The sequence below is a fragment of the Phyllostomus hastatus genome, unplaced genomic scaffold (genome assembly GCF_019186645.2).
Source record: "Phyllostomus hastatus isolate PE091 unplaced genomic scaffold, TTU_PhHast_1.1 phas_scaffold_55, whole genome shotgun sequence".
NCBI lineage: Eukaryota > Metazoa > Chordata > Mammalia > Chiroptera > Phyllostomidae > Phyllostomus > Phyllostomus hastatus.
In genome coordinates, this window is record NW_025334035.1 from 5,034,590 (window position 1) to 5,058,587 (window position 23,998).

The 23,998-nt window shown below is 51.9% G+C and overlaps 1 protein-coding gene and 1 pseudogene across 5 annotated transcripts in view; one reads left to right on the forward strand and one right to left on the reverse strand.

Moving 5' to 3' along the window:
* The first annotated feature begins 268 nt into the window (after window positions 1–268).
* Window positions 269–3,414, forward strand: LOC123809512 (annotated as a pseudogene).
* An 8,046-nt stretch (window positions 3,415–11,460) lies between these two features.
* The window catches only part of PIK3R5 (phosphoinositide-3-kinase regulatory subunit 5), a 67,063-nt gene continuing 54,525 nt past the window's right edge, over window positions 11,461–23,998 (reverse strand). For 2 of the 5 annotated variants that reach the window (XM_045824597.1, XM_045824598.1), the window contains exons 6-19: window positions 23,838–23,907; window positions 21,263–21,437; window positions 20,540–20,693; window positions 19,788–19,871; window positions 18,792–19,515; window positions 18,499–18,661; window positions 18,038–18,163; window positions 17,357–17,485; window positions 17,075–17,168; window positions 16,775–16,851; window positions 14,231–14,381; window positions 14,067–14,149; window positions 13,382–13,494; window positions 11,461–13,245 (exon numbers count right to left, since the gene is read on the reverse strand). In XM_045824597.1, the coding sequence (XP_045680553.1) occupies window positions 13,098–13,245; window positions 13,382–13,494; window positions 14,067–14,149; window positions 14,231–14,381; window positions 16,775–16,851; window positions 17,075–17,168; window positions 17,357–17,485; window positions 18,038–18,163; window positions 18,499–18,661; window positions 18,792–19,515; window positions 19,788–19,871; window positions 20,540–20,693; window positions 21,263–21,437; window positions 23,838–23,907 (2,291 nt within the window). In that variant the 3' untranslated portion in view covers window positions 11,461–13,097. The remainder of the gene's footprint in view (window positions 13,246–13,381; window positions 13,495–14,066; window positions 14,150–14,230; window positions 14,382–16,774; window positions 16,852–17,074; window positions 17,169–17,356; window positions 17,486–18,037; window positions 18,164–18,498; window positions 18,662–18,791; window positions 19,516–19,787; window positions 19,872–20,539; window positions 20,694–21,262; window positions 21,438–23,837; window positions 23,908–23,998) is intronic. The other 3 variants (XM_045824601.1, XM_045824599.1, XM_045824600.1) reach the window with 3 other exon arrangements.

Genomic DNA, 23,998 nt, shown 5'->3' on the forward strand with positions numbered 1-23,998 from the left:
AGCACACAGTAGGAGCTCTGTACCCCCTACTCTCCCAGGGAACATGGGAGAGGTGTGTGGGCATGGTGCTATAATTGTAACCCCACAGGTGGAGCCCTCCTCCCACACAAATGAAGGACGTCCTGTCTGCATTTCAGCGGTGGAAGATCAAAGGTTAATTGCTCACCACAGGGTTAAGGAAATGGAGGGTGTCAGAGGGCTATGAGATCACCAGAATTCGGAGGGCAAGTGGGCAGCAGCACTCCAAACGCTGGTGCCTGGGGAAGAACTGTACCAGCGATCTGTGGACAGTCTTTATTGGGGAAAAGAGAGGCTGCGACACCTGTGTGAGTCCTCTGGGGGGACGCCCTGGAGACGGTCCACAAGATCTTCGGGATCCTGGAACCAGAAGCAGGGTAGGGGGAGAGGATGCTTCAGGGGGTGCAGGGAGGTGAAAGGAGAGGACATACACGACCAACTGGACTCGCCGCCAAGGCTCCAGGTCCCTGGCTGGACGGCTGGAGCAGTCCTGGAGTGTTCCAGGGAGAAAGGTGAGCCTCTGCGTGCTGCCTGCTTCCACAGACCAGCGGAAGGGCTGGGCCCCAGGGACCAGGACGGAGGAGAAGGGGGGGCGCAGTGTTCCGAGCCTGCGGAGTCTGGGCCGGACCTGGCCCGGCTGCTCCCGGGACTCGCGTCCCATACTGCTCCTCCCAGCCCAGACACCCAGGAGCTCATGCAGGCCGGGCTCCACCCCACCTGCCACTGGGGCCCCGGAACAGCGCTCCTGCCTGTCTGTGCCCAGGCTATCGGCACCGTGCTCCAGTGCATCCAGCTGTGGTGCTACAACAGGAACGGAGTCGGTGGACAAGAGGCACTCCCTCTGCAGGCTGCGTTCCAAGAGATCTACAGCTATAGCCGCAGCCTGGAGGAGCTGCTCCCCAACGCCAGCCAGCTGAGTCTGCTGCCCAATCCCTTCTTTGGGTTGCGGAACCTGCGCAAGCTGGGCCTGAGTGACAACGAGATCCCGCGGTTGCCCCTGGAGGTGGCCAGCTTCGTGCAACTGGCAGAGCTGGACATGTCCCAGAACACAGCCCGGAGATCCCCGAGAGCATCGAGTTCTGCAAGGCCGTGAGACTGCGGACTACAGCGGGAATCCCTTGTTGAGGTTCCCCCAGGGCACTGCTCAGCCGCACAGCCTTGCTCACCTGGCCCTGAATGACAACGCATAGTTGCAGGCTCTGCCCGGGAATCTGGGCAACTGCACCAACCTGGTGACCCTGGAGCTCCAGTGGAGCGTGCTCAAGTCCCTGCCTGTGTCCCCCGTGTTTTGGATCTGGGAGGCAATGATGTGGAAGTGCTGCCTGACACCCTGGGAGCTCTGCCCAACTTGGTGAGCTGTGGCTGGACTGGAACCGGCTGCTGACACTGCCTCTGGAGCTCGGAACCTGCGCGCTGCCGCCTGGTGTGCCTGGGTGTGTGGGAGAACTGACTGGAGGCTGCTGGGGAGCTGGGGGTGGGGGTGTGGCGCTGTTCACTCACTGGCAGCTCTCACAGATCCTACTGCAGTGGCTTCCTCACTGCCTAGGTCAACTGAAGCAGCCGTCCACCCTAAATGTGGACCAGAACCACCTGTGCAAGGTGACTGAGGCTGTCGAGTCCTGTGAGAACTTGTCTGAGCCAGTCCTCACAGAGAACCTGCTGATGGCCCTGCCCTGCTCCCTGGGGATGCTGACCAAGCTGACCAACAGTGACATGCAGTGGAACCACCTGGAGGTGCTGCAACCCAAGATTGGGGTCTGTGTCCTCTCCTTGAGGGACAACCACCTACCTAGTCATCCTGCTGTGGAAACTTGCCCACACAGCCGAGCTGCCTGTGCTGGATGTGCCTGGGAACTGGTTGCAGAGGCTGCTATTGTGGCTCACCAACCTCAACCTCAAGGCTTATGGCTGAGACCTAGGATGATGCCCAGACCTGTGAGACGGTGTTTGCCAGCTACCTGTGGTCCCAGCAGCCCCCACCTAGCCTTGATGACCCAGGGCAGTGGAGCAGCCCTTCTGAGAGCTGAAGCGACACCCTAAGTCGGTGTCATCAAGTTCCTGGGGGCCCCTAAGGTGACAAGAATACCCAGGAGGCAGCTGCTGAGAAGCAGGGCCTGTAGCATTGGGGCCACAGCCCCCCACCCCCACCCACAAGCTCCAGGTGATGAAGATGGGTGTGGAAGAGCATCAAATCGGCCCTGGAAGCTGTGGCTCAGTTGGTTGGAGTGCTGTCCCGTAACCAAAGGGTTGTGGGTTCAATTCCAGATCTTCTCTTGCTCATTGATGTGTCTCTCTCCCATTGAAGTTCCTCTCTCTCCCTCTTTATCTCTCCAAAAGCAATGAAAAAATGGCCTCAGGTGAGGATAAAAAATAAAGCATTGAAGCCTGTCTAGGGCTCGGCAGAGAAGCGCGTGCTGTGGAGGGCAGCCAGGATGACACAGAGCAAGTCCCAGGAGGGACAGAGCAAGCCATGGGCCCCTGAAGAGGCTGCTCGAGCACCCCGCCAACTCCCTCCCCTGACCCACCCCCAATACCTCCCTGAAACAGCTGTCCCCAGATTTTGCAGAGGAGCTACTGGCCCCAAGGAGGTACACTTTGGCTGGGCCTGGTGTCCCCCTAGAGCAGGGGTGTCAAACTCATTTTCACCAGGGGCCATATCAGTTTCATGGTTGCCTTCAAAGTGCTGAATGTAATTTCAACTCCTTAACAGTTAAGGAGAAGGAGTAGTTACATTTACACAGTCCTAAAATTATTTTGGCCCTTTGAAGGCAACCACAAGGCTGATGCGGCCCCTGGTGAAAATGATTTTGACATCCCTGTCCTAGGGGGTCATGGTATTCACACTTACCCTAGACTTGGGATGGGGGGGCTCTACTAGCCCCAACACCACCCTTACCTGAATGTTTTAACCTGGATATTAGCATTTTAAAGCGATCCCTCAGGAGTTCTGTCCATTGACTAACTGCACCCTCCCTAACCTCTTGGCAAGACTATAACTAGTGATGTTTGTACAACCAAAGATGATTTTGTGGTTTAAGAAGAATAAAATTGACTATGCTTTACCCTCCAAGACAAAAGAAATGTTGCTTCCTTGATTTATTTTTCTTACTCAATGTCCATCTATGAAAACCTGGGCATGTGCATTACAGGTTAGTTACAGTTTCCTTGAAGGGTCTGGGACCATAGTCTCTGGCCAACTGATGCCCAGTTCCACAGGCTCTCAGATGTGGGAACTTCAGGCAGGTATACACTGTTGGGAGGGGACCTTTCTTAAGCAGCAGCTTGTCCTTTCTGATTAAGAATATTTTAGTTGCCACTCAAGAAAAACTCAAGAGACCCATCCCCCTGGTGTGAGTAAGTGTCCTCTGCTCTTGCTTATAGTTGCCCTCATCCTGACCACTGCTTCCCATCTGATTTGCTAAAGTCAGCAGAACAAGTGACCTGTGCAAACAGGACACTGCATGACCTGATACTCCCAGGGCTTTCTTTTCTGAAATGCTGGTGGCCTCAAGAGAAACAAACAAATGACAACAACAAAAAAAATTGCATTTTCTAGGTCAGTCACTTCCTGAGGAAAAAACCCAGATGCTAAGCAAGGTGAGTCCTCCTTGCTAGCTTTCCTCCAGAGAACCAGCCCGATTCCAGCTCTCTGATGAGAGTGAGGACTACTAGTACAGTGCAAGGAAAGGACTTTCTAGGTAAAGACCTATGGCCGTGTTCCCACAAGCAGCTGTATTCCCTTCAGATGGTACATGCTGGTGTCATGGGACATGGGGTACAACTAGTGTGAGTTGGTGTGCTGTGATTGTATGCACATGGGTGGTTCTTTCCCCTGGAGTGACATCCCCCTTAGGGAGCACGATGACATACAAAGTCCCATCACCGTGGCTGTATGGGCATGGGTGTGCCCTCTTTCCCCCCAAACTGGGTGCCCTGCAAAGCCACTCTGACGTTGACCATCCAGAGTTACTGTCAGAGCCCACAAGGTAGGGACAAAGTCCTTTACAAGGCCGCCCTTTCTTAAGACACCAGCCAGACGTTGGGGGTCCCCGGGCCACCGCCCATGTTTCCAAAAGATTGGCTATAAATTCAGAGGTTCCCATGACACATTAAATTGGATAGTTCACTCATTATAAATGACTCAGAATCAGGAAAGCTCTACACTTGTCATTATAGTTTTATTATGAAGGGCACACACAGGGCGAGCTCTGTGGGCCCCTCCCGGCCCATCACCGGGCTCACCAGACAACAAAAATTCACTTAGTTCAGCCTCAGCAATGTTTACAAGGCTTCCGTTCTGTAGGCGGAATTGATAAAAGCATTGACCACATGATCGACTTGAATCTCTATCTGCCCTCCCCTCTCCTGTCTTTGGCCTTGGATACCTTATGGCAATGTGATCCTGCCTGTCTGAGCATCTCCACTGGATGCAGCGTTTGTGTTACAGACATAGCAACAGTACCATTGCGAATATACCTAATATCTGGAGGAGTGTGTGTGGGGGTACATTTAGTAGGTTTTCAGTTTAAATGTATTTCCCAGCACATTTGACTATATTGGTATTATAATTTTTCCAGTAATGCCAGTGTTAGACCACATTGCAGTGATGGTAGCTATTACCTGAAAATAAAGGTCAAAAGTACTGGCACATTCCTGGAGTTCCTTTTAGTCATTAATGATTAGCCCAGTCCATCATCATATCATTTGATAAAAATGTCCCCTGGGGCAAGGCCACACAGGTGTGCAGGCTTCCTTTGAGGTTCAGGTTCCAAAAAAAGGAATGGTCTCAGCTGTATAGGGCTGTATCCTCTCAGGCATCTGGCATAAGAGAGCTCAGAGCCTTTTTGTGAAAAACACTGGATTTCTCTCACTGCATAAGCCATGGCTTCATTCCTTTGCCCTCAGCTGTTATTTCCCCTTCTCCCTGTTGGTACAGGACCAATGGGCAATTTCTACCATTAGGCCGTATAGGTACATTCATCTTAACCCTGTTTGTGCCGGATGGAGTGAAACCACAACCCACTCACTCAGGGCCTTAGGAATTCTGACATAAAAGTGTAACAGCATATTTACAGTTTCTTGCCTAGGTAGCACACCTGCTTCTGACCATTGTAGTTGCCTCCCAGACCTGGAGTTCCTGCCTCAGGTAGGAGAAGGCTGTGGTGTGTGGAAGAAAGACAAATGTGGTGTCATTCCAATTATGCTCCCTCGATGGGAAGAGCGGTGTAGTAGTACCAGCCTCCTCTCCCACCCCCTCACCCACAGACCCACCAGAACAGCGGAGGGGTCTGTCTGAGGGGGACACACCCTCAGCACCCCCATGGTGAGCGTGAGCAAACACTCCTGAAGGCATGTGAACCAACCCACATGCATGTGTCTCCAGCTGTTTTAGACAACCAGTGCTTTCACTGCCCGTTCCAGTTATCTATCAAACCATTCCGTGTGTGAGTGAGATCATACAGTATGTGTCTTTCTCTGACTGCCTAATTTCCCTTAGCATAATACCCTCTAGGTCCACCCATGCTGTCGCAATTGGTAAGATTTCATTCTGTTTATGGCTGAGAAATATTACATTGTATATATGTACCACTACTTTTTTATCCACTTGTCTATTGGTGGGCACCTGGGTTGCTTCCATATCTTGACTACTATAACTACTGCTTCAGTGAACATAGGGGTGCATATATTCTTTTGAATTAGTGTTTTGGGGTTTTTTCCTGATATATACCCAGAAGTAGAATCACTGGGTCATAAGGCAGTTCCATTTTTAATTTTTTGAGAAAACTTCATACTGTTTTCCACAGTGGCTGCACAAACTTGCCTTCTTACCAACAGTGCACAATGGTTTCCTTTTCTTCACATCCTCACCAACACTTGTGTTTTGTTGATTTATTGATGACAGCCATTCTGACAGGTGGGAGGTGATATCTCATTGTGGTTTTGAGTTGCATTTCTCTGATGATTAGTAATGTTGAGCAACTTTTCATATGTCTATTGGCTGTCTGTATGTCTTCTTTGGAGAAGTGTCTAATTAGATGTTCTGCCCACTTTTTAATTGGGTTCTTTATTTTTTTGGTATTGAGTTGTCTGAGTTCTTTATAAATTTAGGATATTAACCCCTTACTTGATGTATTATTGGTAAATATCTTCTCCCATTCAGTAAGTTGTCTTTTTTGTTTTTTTGATGGTTTCCTTTGCTGTGCAAAAACTTTTTAGTTGAATGTAGTCCCATTTGTTTATTTTTGCTTTTGTTTCCCTTGCTTGAGGAGATATGTCAGAAAAAATATTGCTAAGAAAAATGTCCAAGATTTTACTATGTTTTCTTTTAGGAGTTTTATGGTATCAGGTGTTACATTTAAGTCTTTAACCCATTTTGAGTTTATTCTTGTATATGGTGTAAGAAGGTAGTCTAGTTTTATTTTTCTGCCTGTATCTGTCCAATTTTCCCAGCACCATTTATGGAATGGGCCTTCATTGCCCTATTGCATGTTCTTGCTTTCTTCATCATAGGTTGATTGACCATGTGTGTGGGTTTATTTCTTGGCTCTCTACTTGGTTCCGTGGGTCTATGTGTCTGTTTTTTATGCCGTTTTGATTACTGTAGCCTTATAGGATGATTTGGTAACAAGTAGTGCGATACTGCCCACTTTGATCTTCTTCAAGATTGCTGTCACTATTCAGGATCTTTTGTGTTTCCATACAAATTTTTGGGTTGTTTGTTCTACTTCTGTTAGAAATGCCTTTGGCATTTTGATAGGAGTTGCTTTGGATAGTATGAACATTTTAATGATTTTAATTCTTCCTATCCATGAGCATGGTATATGTTTCCATTTATTAGTATTTTCTTAATTTTCTTTCTTCAATGTCTTACAATGTGCTGAGTGAAGGTTTTTTACCTCCTTGGTTAAATTTATATCTAGATAGTTTCTTTTATTTTTAGTGCAATTGTTTTATGAGTTTCACTTTTGGTGAGATTGTCTTCTTAGTTTCACTTTCTGATAGTTTATTATTGGTGTATAAAAATGCAACCAGTTTCTGGATATTTATTTTGTATCTTGTTACTTTACTGAATTCATTTATCAGTTCTAGCAGTTTTTTCATGGAATCATTAGGGTTCTCTATATATACTGTCATGCTATTTACAAATAATGACCATATGACAGTTTTACCTCTTCCTTCTCAATTTGGATGCCTTTTATTTCTTTTTCTTGTCTGATTGCTGTGGCTACGACGTGTACTATGTTGGATAACAGCAGTGAAAGTGGACATCCTTGTCTTGTTCTTGATCTTAAGGGAAATGCTTTTAGCTTTTCCCCTTTGAGTATGATGTTGGATGTGGGTTGGTCATTTATGGCTTTTATTAATAGAGGCATGTGTCCTCTATTATGATAAAAACTCTCAGCAAATTGTACTGAATTTTATTAAATGTTTTTTTTTTCTGCATCTATTGATATGATCATGTGGTTTTTATCTTTCATTTTGGTTATGGTGTATCATGTTAATTGATTTGTGAATGTTGAACCATTCTTGTATCCTATGAATAAATCCCACTTGTTCACGGTGTGTGATCTTTTTATTTATTTTTAGAGAGGAGGGAAGGAGAAAGAGAGGATGAGAAACATCGACTGGTTGCCTTTCACACACCCCTACTAGAGACCAGGCCTGTAACCCAGGCATGTGCCCTGACTGAGAATTGAACCAGCAACCTCAGAAACCTATTAGTTTTATAATATTTTGTAGCTGATTTTAGCATCTATTTTCATCAGATATATAGGTTTATAATTTTCTTTGTAATGTCCTTATCTGGTTTTGGAATTTGGATAATGACTGCCTCACAAAATGAGCTTAGGAGTCTGCCCTCCTTTTGAATTTTTTGGAATAGTTTGAGAAGGATAGGTGTTAGTTCTTCTTTGAGTGTTTGATAAAATTCACCTGTAAAGCCATTTGGTCCCAGACTTTTGTTTGTTGAGAGCTTTTTAAAATTACTGCTTCAATTTCATTGGAGGTAATCAATCTGTTCAGATATTCTGATTCTTCTTGATTCAGTTTTGGGGGTTTGTCTGCTATAGAAACTTACTAATTTCTTTCAGATTGTCCAATTTATTGGCATATAATTGTTTGTAGTATTTCTTTATAATATGTTGTATTTCTGTGGGGTCAGTTGTTAAGTTTCCTCTTTCCTTTCTGATTTTATTTATTTGGATTCTCTCTTTTTCTTGATGAGTCTGGTTAAAGGCTTATCAATCTTGCTTATCTTTTCAGAAAAACATATTTTGGTTTTGTTGATCTTTTGTAATTGTTTTATTTTAAGATTCTATTTTATTTATTTCTGCTCTGATATTATTTTTTTCCTTCTACTCACTTTGGACTTAGTTTTTTGTTCTTTTTCTAGTTCCTTTAAGTGAAGTTTAAATTCTTAATTTGAGATTTTTCTTGTGTTTTTTTTTTTTGAGGTAGTCCTGAATTGCTATGAATTTCCCTTAGAATTGCCTTCACTATGTCCCATAAATCTTGGATTATTGTGTTCTCATTTTCATTCGTCTCAAGGCATCTTTTGATTTCTTCCTTGATCTCATTGTTAACCCATTCGTTGCTTAGTTATCATGTTATTTACCCTCCATGTGTTTGTGTGGTTTTCAGTTTTTTATAATTGACTTCTAGTTTCATATGTTGTGGTCAGAGAAGATGCTTGAAATGATTTCAATCTTCTTATGTTTACTGAGGCTTGTTTTATGGACTAACGTGTGCTCTATCCTGGAAAATGTTTTATGTACACTTTTAAAAAATTGTATACTCTGCAGTTTTAGGGTGTAATGCTCTGAAAACATCAATTAAATCTATCTGGTCTAATGTGTCACATAAGACTGCTTTTTTCTTGTTGACTTTTTGTCTGGAAGATCTACCCATTGATGTCAGTGGGTATTAACATTTCCTACTATGATTGTATTACTGTTGATCTCTCCCTTTATATCCATTAATATTTGCTTTATATATTTAGGTGCTCCTATGTTGGGTGCACAAATGTTTATAAGGGTTATTTTGTTTGCATGACTATGCATGAGGTGTTCTATTTCATATCCTCTGGTTCCATTTTATATTGAAATCCCTTCACACTGTCTTTGCCCCCAGAGAAGTGGGGACAGTACCCCTTCCCCAAGAGAACCTGATTTTATGGGTAGGGTTGGGGGGCGCAAAATAGGATTCAGAAATGGGAAAGGATGAAGCAGCTTCTTCCTCAAGAAAATCAAGAAGCCCTCTTATGAGGGCAGGGGCTCCCACCTCAGTGCTGAGGGTGAGGTGGGTGTGGTGGGTGTGGTGGGTGTGGTGGGTGTGGTGGGTGTGGTGGTGGGGGATTGGAAGGCTGAAGCTCTGGAGGAGGCACCAAGCAGGCTGCTCCTCTGGAGGACACATGAATTGCATGTCAGGGACCTTAGGGAGGGGCCTGAGAATGATGACAGACACTACATTCTGGGCCCCAGAGGAAGTTCCAAGCTGTCAGAAGAGAACAAATTGGTAAATTGGACTTCATTAAAATTAAGACCATCTGCTCTGTAAAAGGCACTGTTAAGAGAATGAAAAGACAAACCACAGCCTGGGAGAAATATTTGTAAAACAGTTATCTCATAAAGGGCTGGTAACCAAAATACACAAAGTAAACTTAAAGTTTAACATTAAAAAAACAAACAACCCAATGTAAAAATGGGCAAAAGATTTGAACAGACACGTCACCAAAGAAGATATACACATGGGAAATCAACACATGATAAGATGCTCAACATCACGGTCACTGGCAAATTGAAATTAAACAACAATGAGATATCACTACACACCCATTAGAATGGATAAAACCCAAAACACTGACAACACATTTTGGTAAACACCAAAAAGCCCAATGCTGATGAAGGTGTGAGGCCACAGGAACTCCCCTGCATTTGGTGAGAATGAGAAAGCACACAGCCACTTTGGAAGGCAGTATAGCATTTAGAAAAAAACTCATATAATACCATTGAGTAATTGTGCTTTTTGGTATTTACCAAAATATGTTGGAAACACATGTCCACATTAAAAATAGCACATGAATGTTTATAGCAATTTTATTCATAGTTGCCAAAAATTAGCATTCACCAGGATATCTTTCAGGAGGTGAACGAATGAGCAAACTGAGCTGCATCGGCACAATGCATATTATTCAGCAACAGAAAGAAATGCCCTACGAAGCCATGGAAAGACACGGAGGAGCCCTAAATGCAAATTTCCACGTGCAAGAAGTCAATTGCAAAAGACTCCATACTGGATGGTTCCAACTGTATTTCTGGAAAATGTATAACAATGGAGGCAGTAAAAAGATTAGTTTCCAGTCTAATTAAGAAAATAATGGTTTTCCCCCAGGAGTCTGACAGTGAGGTGGGTGTGTGTGTGTGTGTTCTAAAAAGTAAACTCTAGACTTTATTGGAGCTTCACCAGTTTCCCCATTAATATTCTCTTTCTGGGTGACAGCCAATCCCGGGTACCGCATTGCATTTAGTTTTCAGGTTTCCTCATTCACCTTCGGTCTTTCCTCATTTTTCACAAGGCTGACTGTCTAGCAGACGACAGGTTGGATTATCCTGTCGAATGTCCCACAGTCTGGGCTACCTGATGTTTCCTTCATGATTAGACCAGGGTTATGGGGTTTTAGAAAAGCATCAGAGGTGAAGTGATCTCATGTAATTTTGCTTTCATCCAGTGCAAGACTTGCTGAGTTTATTGAACCTACGAGTTCACATGGTTCTTCAATTTTGGCCTGTTGAATGTCAAGAGTAAATACTGTGCCCAGGCCCAGGCCCTAGGAGGTGCCACATGCCTTTGCTTACCTGCCTTGTGCTAACTGCTGGCCCCAGATGCCTGAGAGACCCACAGAGCAGGCCTGAACCCAGCCTGCTGCTCCGAGCCAAGCCACTCTTATCCCAACCTACATCAAGGGATCCCTAGATGTCATACAGATGCAGGAGCAAGAATAAATAATCCCAGTCTACACCACAGAGCATGAGGCCTGCTTTACTGTTTGCAGTAGCTAGCTGCTGCAGAGCTGGGGCAGCCAGGTTCCTTCTTCCTCCCTCCCCAGCAGCTAGCTGTGTTCAGAGCCTGGTGCTCATGCGCTTCTCCCAAGGCACAGGGGTCCCTGTCACCCCTTGGCCTCCTCTCCTCTCCCTCCCTGTGATCCAGATCTAAAAACTGCCCAGATCCAGAGGGCCTGCTTTGAGCTCACCTCCCTCCCTCTGGAACAGTGCCATGGAAAATTCAAGCACAAATATATTTTCTACAGAGAGGAAAATTACAAAAAGATTAAAAAAGAAAAACAATCCCCCAAGAATCTCATTTCTGCTATATGTGAAATGATTTATATGAACTGCTCAACTAGCAGTTAATTGTCATGTAGCAAAATAACTCTAGGTCATTAAATACAAGATTAATAAGTTTTATTTAACAATAATATTACATTTCATTTATTATTCTTAGGTGACCAGTGGTTACAAAGTAAAATTATCTATTGGCACAACAAAAAGTATTGAAGGTATATGGCCGGTCAGTCCCTGGAGCCCGGCCAGGGCAGGGCAGACATGGCGATACCAAGTAGGAGGCGGCTCTGTTCACTCCCCTCACGGTGTGAATCCTCAGGACTGGGGTTCCATGGGCTCCTACAGGCCCAGAGCCTTTGGAGCAGAATGGAGTGGGAGGAGAGGAAGGAGGGGCTCTGTGTGGGATACGGTGGTCAGCTTCCGCAGTTCCCTTCCCCACCTCTACCAGTTCAAATCCTGGCCCCAAGCCTGCCCTCCACCCTATCACCCCAGCCCATCTTCACTTTGGACTCCTCCCACCTGGCAGTTTTCCACTGCTGCTCTCTTCTCATGTTCTATCCCTCAACCCCCCCAGTCAGGCCAAAGCTCTGCAATGCCAGCCATGCCACTCTCTACTCCCCTGGGATCTTGCCCATGCACCAGAAAGGTGCCAGTGAACTTGGGGCTACAAGATTCTGCACACCATGTGCAGCAGCCCAAGGAGGGAGATGGAAGTGGGGGCATGGGGGCCAACCTGGGAGAGGAGGTAAAGGCCAGGGTGCCTAAGCAACCCTCCCATCACCCTGACACAGGCAGTTCCTCCTGCAGAGGGAAAAGCTAATTGCTCCTCAGTGCTCAGTCTTGGTGAACTGGAAAAGAGTGAATGGAGAGCTTCCCAGAGGCCCTGAGAGCCCCCTAGGACCAGAAGGGGCACCAGCGTTTTGAAAGCGAGGCTGCTGGCCTTTCCTGAGCACCTGCTCCAAGTCAGCCATAGGGCCAGGCACTGTGCCCTTCCTCTGCAGCCCTTTGAAGAGGCCTGAGTCCCCCTCATCTTAGTGCTAAGGAAAGGGAGGTTTGAAGAAAGTAATTAACTTCCTTCTGGTCATTTAGCTAGAAGGTGACTGAGCTGCAACTGAATCTAACCTGTCCTATCTCCCCAGGACCTCAGATCCAGAAAGGGGCTCCAGAGAGAACCTGACCAGGTCCTGACAATGGACAAGTAAAGTGTTAGTGCTGATTTTCAGGAACGGGGGACCCAGGGAGAGAGGTGGGAGGTACTGAAGGCCAGGAATGAAAAGTCTCATCCATGTATCCAAAGCAGAGGAGACTTAACTCCAGACACAAAGGGCTTCCAAGTCTTTGACAATGGAAGGAGCAGGCCCAGCCACAGGTTAGGAGGAGAGGCCTACACCACACCCCAGAGCACCGGAGCCTCCAATCTCCCTCCCTGCAAGGACACTTGACTATGTCAGTGGCCGGGGCCTCCAGAGGTCAGCTCTCCTTTCTACCTCAAGGAACCTGAGAGACGGTGTGGCCAAACTCCTCTCTCCCCAAAGCCTGTTTCTGCCCCAAAGAGAGGTCTGAGGCCCCAGAAACTGCCGAGGCCCTGCTGCCTGCCCAGTGCAGAGCCCACAGCAGGACTCTGGCCCCCATGGGCCATTTGGTTCTCCACGAGGAGCGAGGCCCTCATGGCCCACCGACTGGGAGAGGCTCAGAAGAGGCTGCTTCCAGGCTTTCCATCCAGGCCGGCGCAGGGTCTCACTAGGGCAGAGCTCCGCTGAAAGTCATGATGGGCAGGCAGAGGAGGGAGCAGAGGTCCGACGTGGCCTGGGCGGCGGGGTAGGGGGACCTCTGGGGTTGCGGGCAGAGGCTGCTCTTCTCTGGCTTGTAGCAAGGTGAAACCTCACACCTGGGAGGCAGGGCAGGAGTAAGAACAGGTCTCCCGTCCCTCCAGCAACTTTCAGGCCTCTGGGTGGGAATATACAGAAACTGACCCCTGCCCCAAACCCCACTTAACTGAAGCAGATCGAGGGCCCCTTTCCTACCTGACTACACTCTGCAGGATCTTCTTCTCATCCTGGTCCAGACACACTGCAAAGGGGCAGCCGTTGGAGCCAATAATCTGTACCTTGTCCACTTTGACCTGTGACGTGCTAATCTGGAAGGAAGGCCCAGGTCAGTCCCCAGAGCCCTGGCCACAGACATCCTGGCCCCTGGCAGCTCCTTCCCTTGGAACTGCCCAAGCTGCTGTGGCGGAGGAGGGGGGTTTGTCGGGCAGCTCTCCACTGCTAAGGGCCAGCTCAGGCCGGGGGTGTGGAGGGACTGGTTCTGAGGATGCCATCAGGCCCTGGGTCCTCTCCATCCTCTGCCCTCCCCTGAGTCTGGAAGAAGCAAGTGCCCCTGAGGAGAAACTACACTGCTCCCTGCCCTCCCTGGGGCAGCCCTGGGGCCCCTGTCTCCACCGCTCTGCCTCAGACTCAGGGCAGAACTTGACCACACACACATTTTCTCCCAAAGGCACCCCTTCCTCCTAACCCCCCACAGCACTCCACATGTGTGCACACCCCTAAACCACACCCTCTCCCTGCTTCTCCTTCTTCCCCAGCCCCCCATACCTTGCAGACACCCCTCCTCTCCCACATACACACCCAGGCATGCGCACGTGCGTGTGCACACACAGGTCCAGTGAGTCTCCTGAGGGTGTGGCTTCACGGACACTGAAGCCCTTACCTGGTTGAAGCCCTTCTTGGACTTGGGATTTTGTCTTTTCACCACTTCTGTCAGGTTTAGCATCAGGGCCTCCGTGCCGGCATCTGAGGGGCAGGGCGGCTCAGGCCAGGCTCAGATGCCCTCTCTGCCGCTTCCCCTGCGCCCTCCCTGCCCACCCAATTCACCTAGCTCCTCCAGCTTCCGGCAGGCCTTGTTGAGGTTGATGGAGGTGCAGACCTTCTCCATGTTATTCCAGCGACTTCGTCCACTGACGCCCCCCTGGAGAGGCAGCAAAGCCAGATCCTCTCTCAGCTTGGAAGCCCCGCTGCTTGCCACCTTCCCTTCAAAGAGGGGGTTCCAGATCACCAGCGACAGGGAGCTACCTGCCACCAGTACAGCCAGGAAGCTCCTCTCTCTCATTCACCCAGGCCTGCCAGCTTCTTCACGAAGAGCCCCTGACCCCTGTACAGACCTCAGTGACTCTGAGGTCATAGGACACGAGAGCTGAGGGCACCTCAAGGGGGTCTTAACGATGTGCCGAGCCCAGAGCAAGGAGGAGAGGACCCCACAGTCCCGGAGTCCCTGGCAGAGCCAGCCTAGAGGCCCTCTTTCTTTGGGGACCCCCATGTTGCCAAACCTAAGAGCATTTCTCAGTCCTTGGTCAGTGTCAAGTTGAGTGTACTTGACCTTACAGGAGAATTTGGTTCTGTTCCCCCCTTTCCTTTCCTGGGCTTCTGTGGGGGCACACTCCTGGTTCTCCACACATTTTTGGCTGGGGCCTCTGCTTAGCACGATACCCTCCTCTGCCTGGGTCACATGACACCGGTCTCAGGACCCTTTCCTGGGTCCTCTGCTCCTGCACTCCTACTTCTCCAGCAGGGAACCCCAGCTGCCTACACACCCATCTCCGTGTTCCACGTCTGAGTTCAGGCCCATCTGTCTGACTGCCTGTGCTGACTTCTTCCTTCTATCTCTCCAGGGCACTTCAAACTCACCGTGGCCCACCTGCCTGATCTGCCCCTACCAGATGCCGGCCGCTTCTGAGAAAATGGGGCGGTTAGTCACAGAAGACTGAAATCCAGCCCATTCCTAAGCCCTGCCGCTCCCACAATCCACACACAGCTCCCATCTCCTCCATCGCCGCCACCCACCCTGTGCTGGCTGCCCACCTCGCTCTCCTGGAAAACGCCAGAGCCTCCTATTGGCCTTGCCAGGCCCCCCGGCCCCTCCAGTCTGCTCCCCAAGAGCTGCCAGAGGGCGCGTCTGAACCTCACGTCTGACCCTGTCACACACAGTGCCAGCACCGCTGCACACTGGAGCCCCTCAAAAGGTGCCCACTGCTCTTAGGATAGGACCAAACTCTCATTAGAATCAAGGCCCTTGGCATTCTGGCCCCACCTATCCCTTTAGCCTCACCTTTTTTTTTTTTAAGATTGTATTTATTTATTTTTAGATTGAGGGAAGGGGGAAAGGAGGGAGAAAGAGAGGGAGAGAAAGATCAAGGTGAGAGACAAACATCGATCAGCTGCCACCAACATGTGTCCACAGCAGGGACCAAACCTACAACGCAGGCATGTGCCCTGACTGGGAATCGAACCAGCAACCTTTTGTTTTGTGGGATGACACTCAACCAACTGAGTCACACCAGTCAGGGCTCACTTCATCACCTTTAGTGTTCCTGTTCTCCTTCACTTGGAGCCTTTGAACATGCTCTTCCCTCTATCTGGAGAACACGCCCCTCTCTTTTAGCTTAACTGACTCCAGTTTTCTTTCCAACATCAGCCCAAAGCCCCTTCCCCAGGAAGCCTTGTCTAACTTTCCTGACTGGGTTGAATAATCCCCTTGGCGGTACTCACAGTACCACGTACCTCACCTCCACCCGGTGGCCAGAGCTGTATTCATACATCTGTGGGTTCGTCTAACCAATGCCCACTGTCCCCTCTAGGTTGTAAGCATTCTGTTTACCCTGAAGAACATGCCTGAGCCTAGAACACAGCAGGTGTTTAAAGAACACCCGGCACAGACTCTCAGGGTGCGTCCCTCCTGCCCATCCCCGTGGCCGCCAAATGGAAAGCGTTTCCATCACCACCACCCCATCAGCCCTTCTGTGGCCTCGTCATCACTCACCACCCTGACAGTATCATGGCCATGTGCCTGTCTCCTGGTTTCTTGTCTGCCTCTCTCCTCTAAAAAGCTCAAGGGAGGGCCCAGCCCTTCCTGCTTACTGCGCTTCCCCCACCCAGCATGGAGCCTGGCAGGAGGAGATGCTAAGTGAATATCATTTGGATGGTTGGAGGGGGGAAGAAAACAAAAAGGCAGGAGGGCTCCCCACGGGTGAGTCCAGCCTCTCGGGGGCTGTACCCGATGATGTGACCCACTCAGAGACACATATCTTCTGGCAAGCTCTTGGGCACCCCCTTCTCCAAAATCTCTTTACTCCCTTCGCACCAATCCCACCTCCCAGGCCTGCAGCCAGGCCCCCCAGCCCAGGCCTGTGCCTCGCTATGCCTCGCTGTGCCTCGGCGGCCCCACCTGCTCCGCTCTCAGCCCTAGCCCTGCAGTCAGGCCCTGGTTGCCTGATTCGACAGCCTCAAGCAGCTTAAACACCGGGGCCCAGGGACCTCAGAGTCTGGCTCTTGGGTGAGGAGGTTCAGGAGACCCAGGGGTCAGGGTCAGCTGGAGGGGGTGGGAGGGTCCCAGAGGGGCATGGGGCCCAGCATCGGCCTTACCTTGCTGTAAATAATCTGTAGTGTTAAAGGGACGGCCTCCCGGTCCCCATCAATGCCCAGCCTCTTGCTGCCAGGACCTGTGCCATGCAGACAGGCCCTTTACTGGGTGCCACTTACAGGCCCGGGGCTCCACCTCCCCTCCCCCAGCCCCACTCCCACCTGTGACCCTGCCTTTCCAGGGTCATACTTCCCCAGGACTCCAGCCCTTTATGAAGCCACCCCTCTCCCCAGGGGCTACCACTGGGAGCCCCACCTTTCTAGCCCCCCACCTGTCTCCACCGGGATTTTGGCAGCGCTCACCCGAAGCCTTGATGGCTCGTGTGGCAGCAGAGTGACCCAGCTCCAGGGAATGAATGAAGATCTCTGTTGTCTTCTCCCCAGTGATGAAGGTCAGCTGGAGAGGGCAAGACCAGAGCATCAGTGCAGACCTCCTGTGGGGACCCCCACCCCGGCTTCTACAGCACAGGCTGGGGCTGCCACGGGGTGGGGACAGGACCTACAGGCCCACAGGCACAGGTGGGGCCAGGAGGCCTGCTGGGGAGCCCAAGGGAAAAGGAGGCCTGGGGCGGCCGGGCAGCTTACCTCCGTCTGGTAGACCTGCAGCAGCACCGGCCGTGCAGCAAAGCGGCAATAATACAGCAGCATGTCGGCTAGGATGGGCAGCTGGGTGGGGGAGCCCTCCAGGGGCCGGGAGTCAGCTTTCAGGGACTGCTGTGTGGGGGGAGCCCAAGGCAGAGGGACAGGGGACACGGGGGTGGGGGGGAGAGAACGGGAACATGAGAAGGAAAGACACAGAGGAACACACACACACACACACACACACACACACACGCAGAGAAGAACACAGAGGCAGTGAGCCAGGGTGGGGGGCAGGGAGAGGAAAGCGAGAGACAAAAAGGTCAGGGAGGACCCACAGCCCAGTCTCCGTCCCTCCCCCTAACCCAGCACGTGGGCCTCTAGGAAGGCCCAGCATAGAGCCGGACAAAGCTGACCTGAGGACGGGGGCTAAAGCCTAAGGTCCCCTGGATCCTTCTGAGGACCCTCCCTGTCACGGTGGTGACTCCAGCCCTTGGCTCCCTCCGCACCCCCATGCCCTGGGTTCTGGTTCAGTTCTGCTTCTCACCTATTCTCCCTGCTCATCTCCAAGTGCACCCTGGCCCTCCATGGAGCCCTCAAGCTGGATGTCCCAAACCAGAGCCTTCTAAGCAAGGCTGATGGACTACAGCCAGTGGGCCTTCTCTGCCCACCCCAGGGGCCACTCACCTGGCACAGCACTTCAGGGGGCAGGTGCATGAGGCCCAGCACATTGCGCTCATACCAGGGGTCAAGCATGCCGAGGTAGTGAGAGATATCGTTGGTGCTCTCCTCCCAGTGGGCGATGCCCAGCTCCTGAAACAGGGGGCGAGAGTCATCCTCAGGTTCCCAGGTAGCCAGGAGGCCTGCCATTGCGGCCCCAGGGCCCTGGGCAGCCCTGCAGCCCCAATCTGAGCTTCTTCCTGCCCTTGGACCAATCTGACACCTTTCCGTCTGTGTCATACAGCCAAAGACCATCCCCAAGTGCAGGGGAGGGACCACTCCTGGGAACCAGGGCCAGGCAGGAGGAGGTGCCCCACGAATTCAAGAAATTGCTTTTGGTGACTCCCAACCAGCCCTTTCAGGTCACTGGAACCTGTTCCTGTCTACTCTACTTTCCCACCCCGTTTGATCTCGGACTGGGGACATACTGTCGGGATGGGGTGCCTCGGGGAGTCTGGAGGGAGTGGGGGTGTCTGGCTCAGAGCAGCTGGGCAGGCACTGGAGCTGACCCCCTGGCTTCGCTTCACGGGCACGTAGAAGAACTGAAGCTTGAAGAACCGTGTGAGGAGTGGGCGATTGTTCTCCAGCCGCCTGGAAACAAGAAGATGCTGAGAAGGAGCTCCTTGGTCTCTGCTGGCCAAGCAAGCCTCGAGCCTCCGACACCACCGCCACCGCCACCCTGTCCCAAGGCAGAGTGATGCAGCCCTATTCCAGTTCTTACCGCAGGTTGCTATATGCTCGAGCTACCTTCCCCGAAATCCGATCGGAGCCGAAGACCACAACACGTAGTGTGGAAGCCTTGGGGTCCTCATCCCCACTCAGGAAGGGACGGCGGCGCTGATGCCGCGAGGCGGGGGCCAGGAGCCAGCTGGGCAGCTGGGTGCTGAGCTTGGGCTGGGGCAGGGAGCGGGAGCGCTGAGCCCGGGTCGGGGGTGGCCCCGGGCTGCCCAGGGGGCTGCAGAGGCTCCCAGCCCGCCGCAGGGGCAGCGCAGAGTCTGAGCTGCCCTCCATGCCCCGAGAGTCCCTTCGTAACATCAGCTGGCTGGTGCTCTTGAAGAGTTTGTAGATCCTGTTGAACTTCTGCCCGGGCCTGCGGTAGCCCCGGCGTTCCCGACCGCCGGGCCTCTTGTACCACTCTGGGGAGCTCTCTTCGCTGTCCTCCACGTAGCCACTGTCCATGCCATCCGAGAGGCCCGAGACAAAGGAGGTCAGCAGCTGGCGGGGCAGAGTGGCCCCCGAGGCCTGGTACGAGGCAAGGGACAGGGTGGAGTCACGGGAGGTCTCCGAGCTGGTGGAAAGCAGTGAGTCCCTCTTGGCACACTGCCCATCCGTTTCCAAGTCCTCTTCCTCCTCTTCCTCCTCCTCCTCCTCCTCCTCCTCGTCGTCCCCCAGGATCCCTGGCTGGAGCAGCTCCTGCTCCTTGAGTAGGATTTCCTGCAGGATGTCTGCACGGAAGCAAGAGGAGGTGCCATCTGGGCATCTGGACCCTCAGAACCTCTCTTGCTCACCTCTGGGAGGGGTGACAGGTTCAGACAGGGTGGACCTGGGGAGAAGGTGGTGGAACCCAGAGCACCTCCTCTGCTCCACTGAGTGCCGGCTCAGGCGGGAGGGCTGGTGAGGCGTAAGGCTGCTGCACGGCGGGACAGGCACCGGGACCGGGAAGAGGGCCCCGGTAGTTTGGGGGTGGGCATTTCAGGGGCCCTGGCCAGCTGCTTACCAAAGCTGTCCTGGTTCCAGTTGTAGGTGTAGCACCTGGCAACAGGAATGGGAATGGTGCAGAGCTTGCTGGGTTTCGCAGTGTCTGTAAGAACGGGGTGGGCAGAGGGTGAGGCCTGGGAGGGGGCCTTGAGATTGGCCAGCCCAGTCCCCTCATCTGAGAGAAGAGACCAGGGTTGGGAGACGACCGGCCTAGGCCACCAGGCTGGGTGGGCCGAGGCTGAGCAGGAAGCTGGGGAGCCTGGCTCGTGGCCAGAGGACCCCATGTGGATGCCGTGCCCTTTTATAAGCTGTGTAAGTATGTGAACCCTCATTTTACAGGGTTCAAACAGGAGAACAATGGCATTATCTCTCCAGGTGTTGTGAGGAGTATTGTGCCCTCTCTTCCCTGGTAGCAGAGTTGCAGAGAGGAAGTTTCCCAAGTGCCTTGGAGTGAGAGGTGTGGCCACGTGCCTGAAGTGGGCCAAGGGGATACCTGTAGCCCTGACACGTGCAACTTCCCTATTATCTTCAATGTAAAAGGAAAGCCCCTTGCCCTGGATCAGCACATCCCTTTTCTCTCCCTACAAGCCACCACATGATGGCAACCCAGCCCTAACCCTGCAGGCAGGAACAACACACCAGGGGTGGGTGGAGCAACATGCGTCCCTGAGTGACTGTGTGGAGCAGAGCCGCCAGGCTGACCTGGCCCGCCCACTGTGGCAGCCAGAGCAGATGACAGGAAAGTGGGCCCCACTATTCCAAGAGCCTCACCTAAGACATCAGGGAAGCCGGCTTTCTCTGCCACTGCCCGCAGCTTGGTCCCGAGCCACTGCCGGGCCTCGGCTGTATCCCCAATGCCAGATGCCAGCTCCTGTGTCTCTGCAGTCTCTGTGAAGATGTCCTCGAGCTCGGCCAGGGTCTTGGACTGAAATCCCAGGAGGAGAAAGGCTTGCTCCCATACCACGGCCTGGTTGCCTGACTTCTCCACTGTCCAGGGTCCCAGCGAGGGCAGCAGTGGCCAGTACCCTCTCCAGCCTCGTCACCCATCTGCATCCAGAGACCAGGGAGCCAGGCCTGCCTCCAACCCCTATCTCAGGAAGTGGTCACGAGAGAGAGCCCAGAGCCAGAGCAATGCAGACTTGGGAGGGACTTCAGAGCTCACCCCAGAAGCCCAGAGAGGGGACGGGACTGTCCAGGGCCACACAACTGACCTGTCACAGCACTTGGACTAGAACCCAGGTCCACCAGCTGTCATCTAAACCTTGCTCCTCCGAAGCTCTGTGCACCCCCCACCCCGGGTCAGGACGCAGCACAAAGCCAAACCCTGTCAACAAAGCCAGCTCTCCAGCCCCTGCCCACCCTGCCCCTGGGAGCAAGGGAGGCCAGCACCCTGGAGACCGCAGTGCTGAGATGGAGCAGAGAGAGGACTCTGCCTCTCGGAGACGTGTTCTGTTACAAGGGGGCTGTGCTCAGCCCCAGGCCCCAGACACATACCTGCAGCTTGCAGTGCAGACCGGGCAGGTCACAGTGGACCCCAAAGGCGGCCTGGAAGGCGTGCAGGAGCAGGGTGATGTAGGCGCTGTGAGGCGAATGGCTGGGCGCACTCAGCTTGTTGGCCACGGCGAGGAACTCTGCCTGCACCTCCACGGGGTTCAGCAACAGCACAGTGCTGGGAGCACAGAGGAGAGGCTGTGGGTGCAGGAGGGGCAGCCATCTACCTCACAGGACGTGCCGCCCTGAGGCCAGGCCTCCTGCAGCCCAGACAGGGCCCAAGGCCCGGAGAGGGGGTGGGGCTCTAGGGGCCCAGTTCCCACAGGAAAGTTTAGGGTCCACTTGAGTACTTTTCACCCAGCATTTTCAAAGACCTTTTAAAATCTGAACTTAATTTTAAAAAATAAATTTAGCTACATTTTTATATAAACATATTTTTCTACAGGATATCTGAATGGATACAAGATTACTCAAGAGAGGACTGTCTTTTAGGTGAGGTGACTTGAAGCCAGGCGATCACTTTGGGGAGTGGGCAGGGGGCAGACACGTGCCGTGCAGCAGTGTGGCCTGAAATTTCAGTCCACGCCCTGCGCCTCCGGCCAAGGGGTGTGATGAGGGGTGGCCTCTGCCAAGCAGAAGGGAGCCACGGCGGGGCTGCATCTGAGTCCTCCACTCCCAGGGGACCCATTTCTGCCTTGCCCAAGCCTTCATGCAGGCTAGCTCGGGGCTGGGGTGTGTCCAGCCAATGCTGCCTCTCCTCCCACTGCACGGGCTCCTCCCTGGTGCCTGTGGGAAACTGTGTTCATTATGAAAATCTCAAACACATACAAAGGTTAAGAGAATCGTGAACCCTGAGGGTGCCGATCGCCCAGTTAACGGTTAACAACACAGGACTGTTCTCACTTCGCCCACACCAACCCTCACCACTGTGTTTTCTCGAAGTATATTCGAGCCGTCATGGTGTTATTATGCCTGTAAAAGCTTTAGTGTGAACGGCTCACATTCACTATTGTTTTCGCTCAAACCTTCGTTGTGTGTAAACTCGGTGCAAAGAGGCACCAGGCAGGTGGCATGCCCTCTGGTCTCTGGGCATCTGTTCCTGCACCGGCCCCGGGCTCAGGACCAGGCTCTGTCAGTCACTGCCCTTTCGGGAGAAGCTAATTTTCATTTCTCTTTGTAAGAAAAAGGGGGCAGGCTCATGTAAGCCCCCCCTGAGCGCCCCCTTTCCTGAGGGTGTGGTGGCTTCTTGCACAGACACGCTAAGCCCCTCTGTGTGCAGGAGCAGAGCGGCCAGGCCTGCGCCCGCACCACCTGCTCGCTCTCTCTGCCAGACAAGTTACCATCATCCCCAGCTTACAGGAAACAGAAGGCAGACCATCTCAGCACAAAGACCTTCCACTAACCCCTCTGCACCTCAGCTTCCTGACCTTAAAAATACCTTTTCCATAAGGTTCACAGGAGGACTGGATGAAGCAGTGATGCCAACAGTGGTGCCCACAGCTCAGCAAGTCCGCAAAGACGTGGCGCATGTTCACCAGCCGCCTGCCTCCGCCCCTGCCCCGGTGTCTCATTTTACTTACTGAACTAAATTTCACTGAACAGTTTTATGCCCTTCTGCCTCTCTCAAAACCTAACACTGGCTTTTTTTGTTTGTTTTTACCTAGAAGGGACACAACACATGTTTTCTCAGCAGTGTGAGTGCACGGTGGCTCCCTGGGGCTGAGGATGGGGAGGGACTAGGGTGACTTTCATTTCCACTGAAGGAGGCTGGAGGCTCTGGGCTCCCGGGTGTCCAGGTGAGACACCAGAGACCTGCTGGAGGGTCCTCAGAATGCAGGCTTTTTCTGGTATTTGCCAAACTGCAGCCCAGGCCCTGCCAGCGGGTCACGGAATCAATGTGGGGAGTCACAACCAGAATTGCCTTTTAAATAAAACAGAACAGAATAGGACAGAGCCCGTCCTCTGAGGTCAGGGGAAGCTTCGCTTCATGAAGCCTGTCCAGCTGGGGTGTGTGTGTGTGTGTGTGTGTGTGCACGCACGTGTCAGCCTGTCATAGAACATGAAATTTTTATTGTAGATTCTGGTCAAAAAAGTCTGGGAAATGCTGTTTTAATGACATGCAGAAAGACACTGTGTAAAGAGTATGGGATTTTGAGTAAGATCGAGGTGCAAATCCTGGCTCAAACGCTTACTAGCTGTGTGGCCTTGGGGAAGTTACTTGGGCTCTCTGACCTCCATTTTCCTCATCGGAAAAGTGGGGTCAAGTGAGGTTCTGTGTGCCCAGCTCCTGCCACAATCAATTCATGTAGTTCTTAACATTTTTTTTTAATCTCAGACTTACTTAGGAATCTGATGAAAGACCTCAGCCCAGAAAAGTGACTCTTCTAAACATCCCTGGCAATTGCAGGGGGTTCCGGGTCTAAGCCCGTGTGTTTATGGCTTGGGTGGGAGGGGGTGCAGTGATAGAGGGGGTGCCAGAAGCACAGGCTGGATGGTGCAGAAATGGTGAAACCATGGCGGGTGGGTCCCATCCCTGCCCCACCCCCCACGCTGTGGCTCCCTCCCCACGAGCACTCACACAGTGGAGCTGCGCTGACTCCGAATGGGCAGACCCTGCTCAGCCCTCACCAGCCGCTGGTAGGAGATTCCTGTGGCCAAAAAGAAAAGAGCAGAGTTCACAGGTTTGCCTGTTTCTTCAGCTACCACAGCCCTGCACCTCACAGAGATCCTGGCACCGGG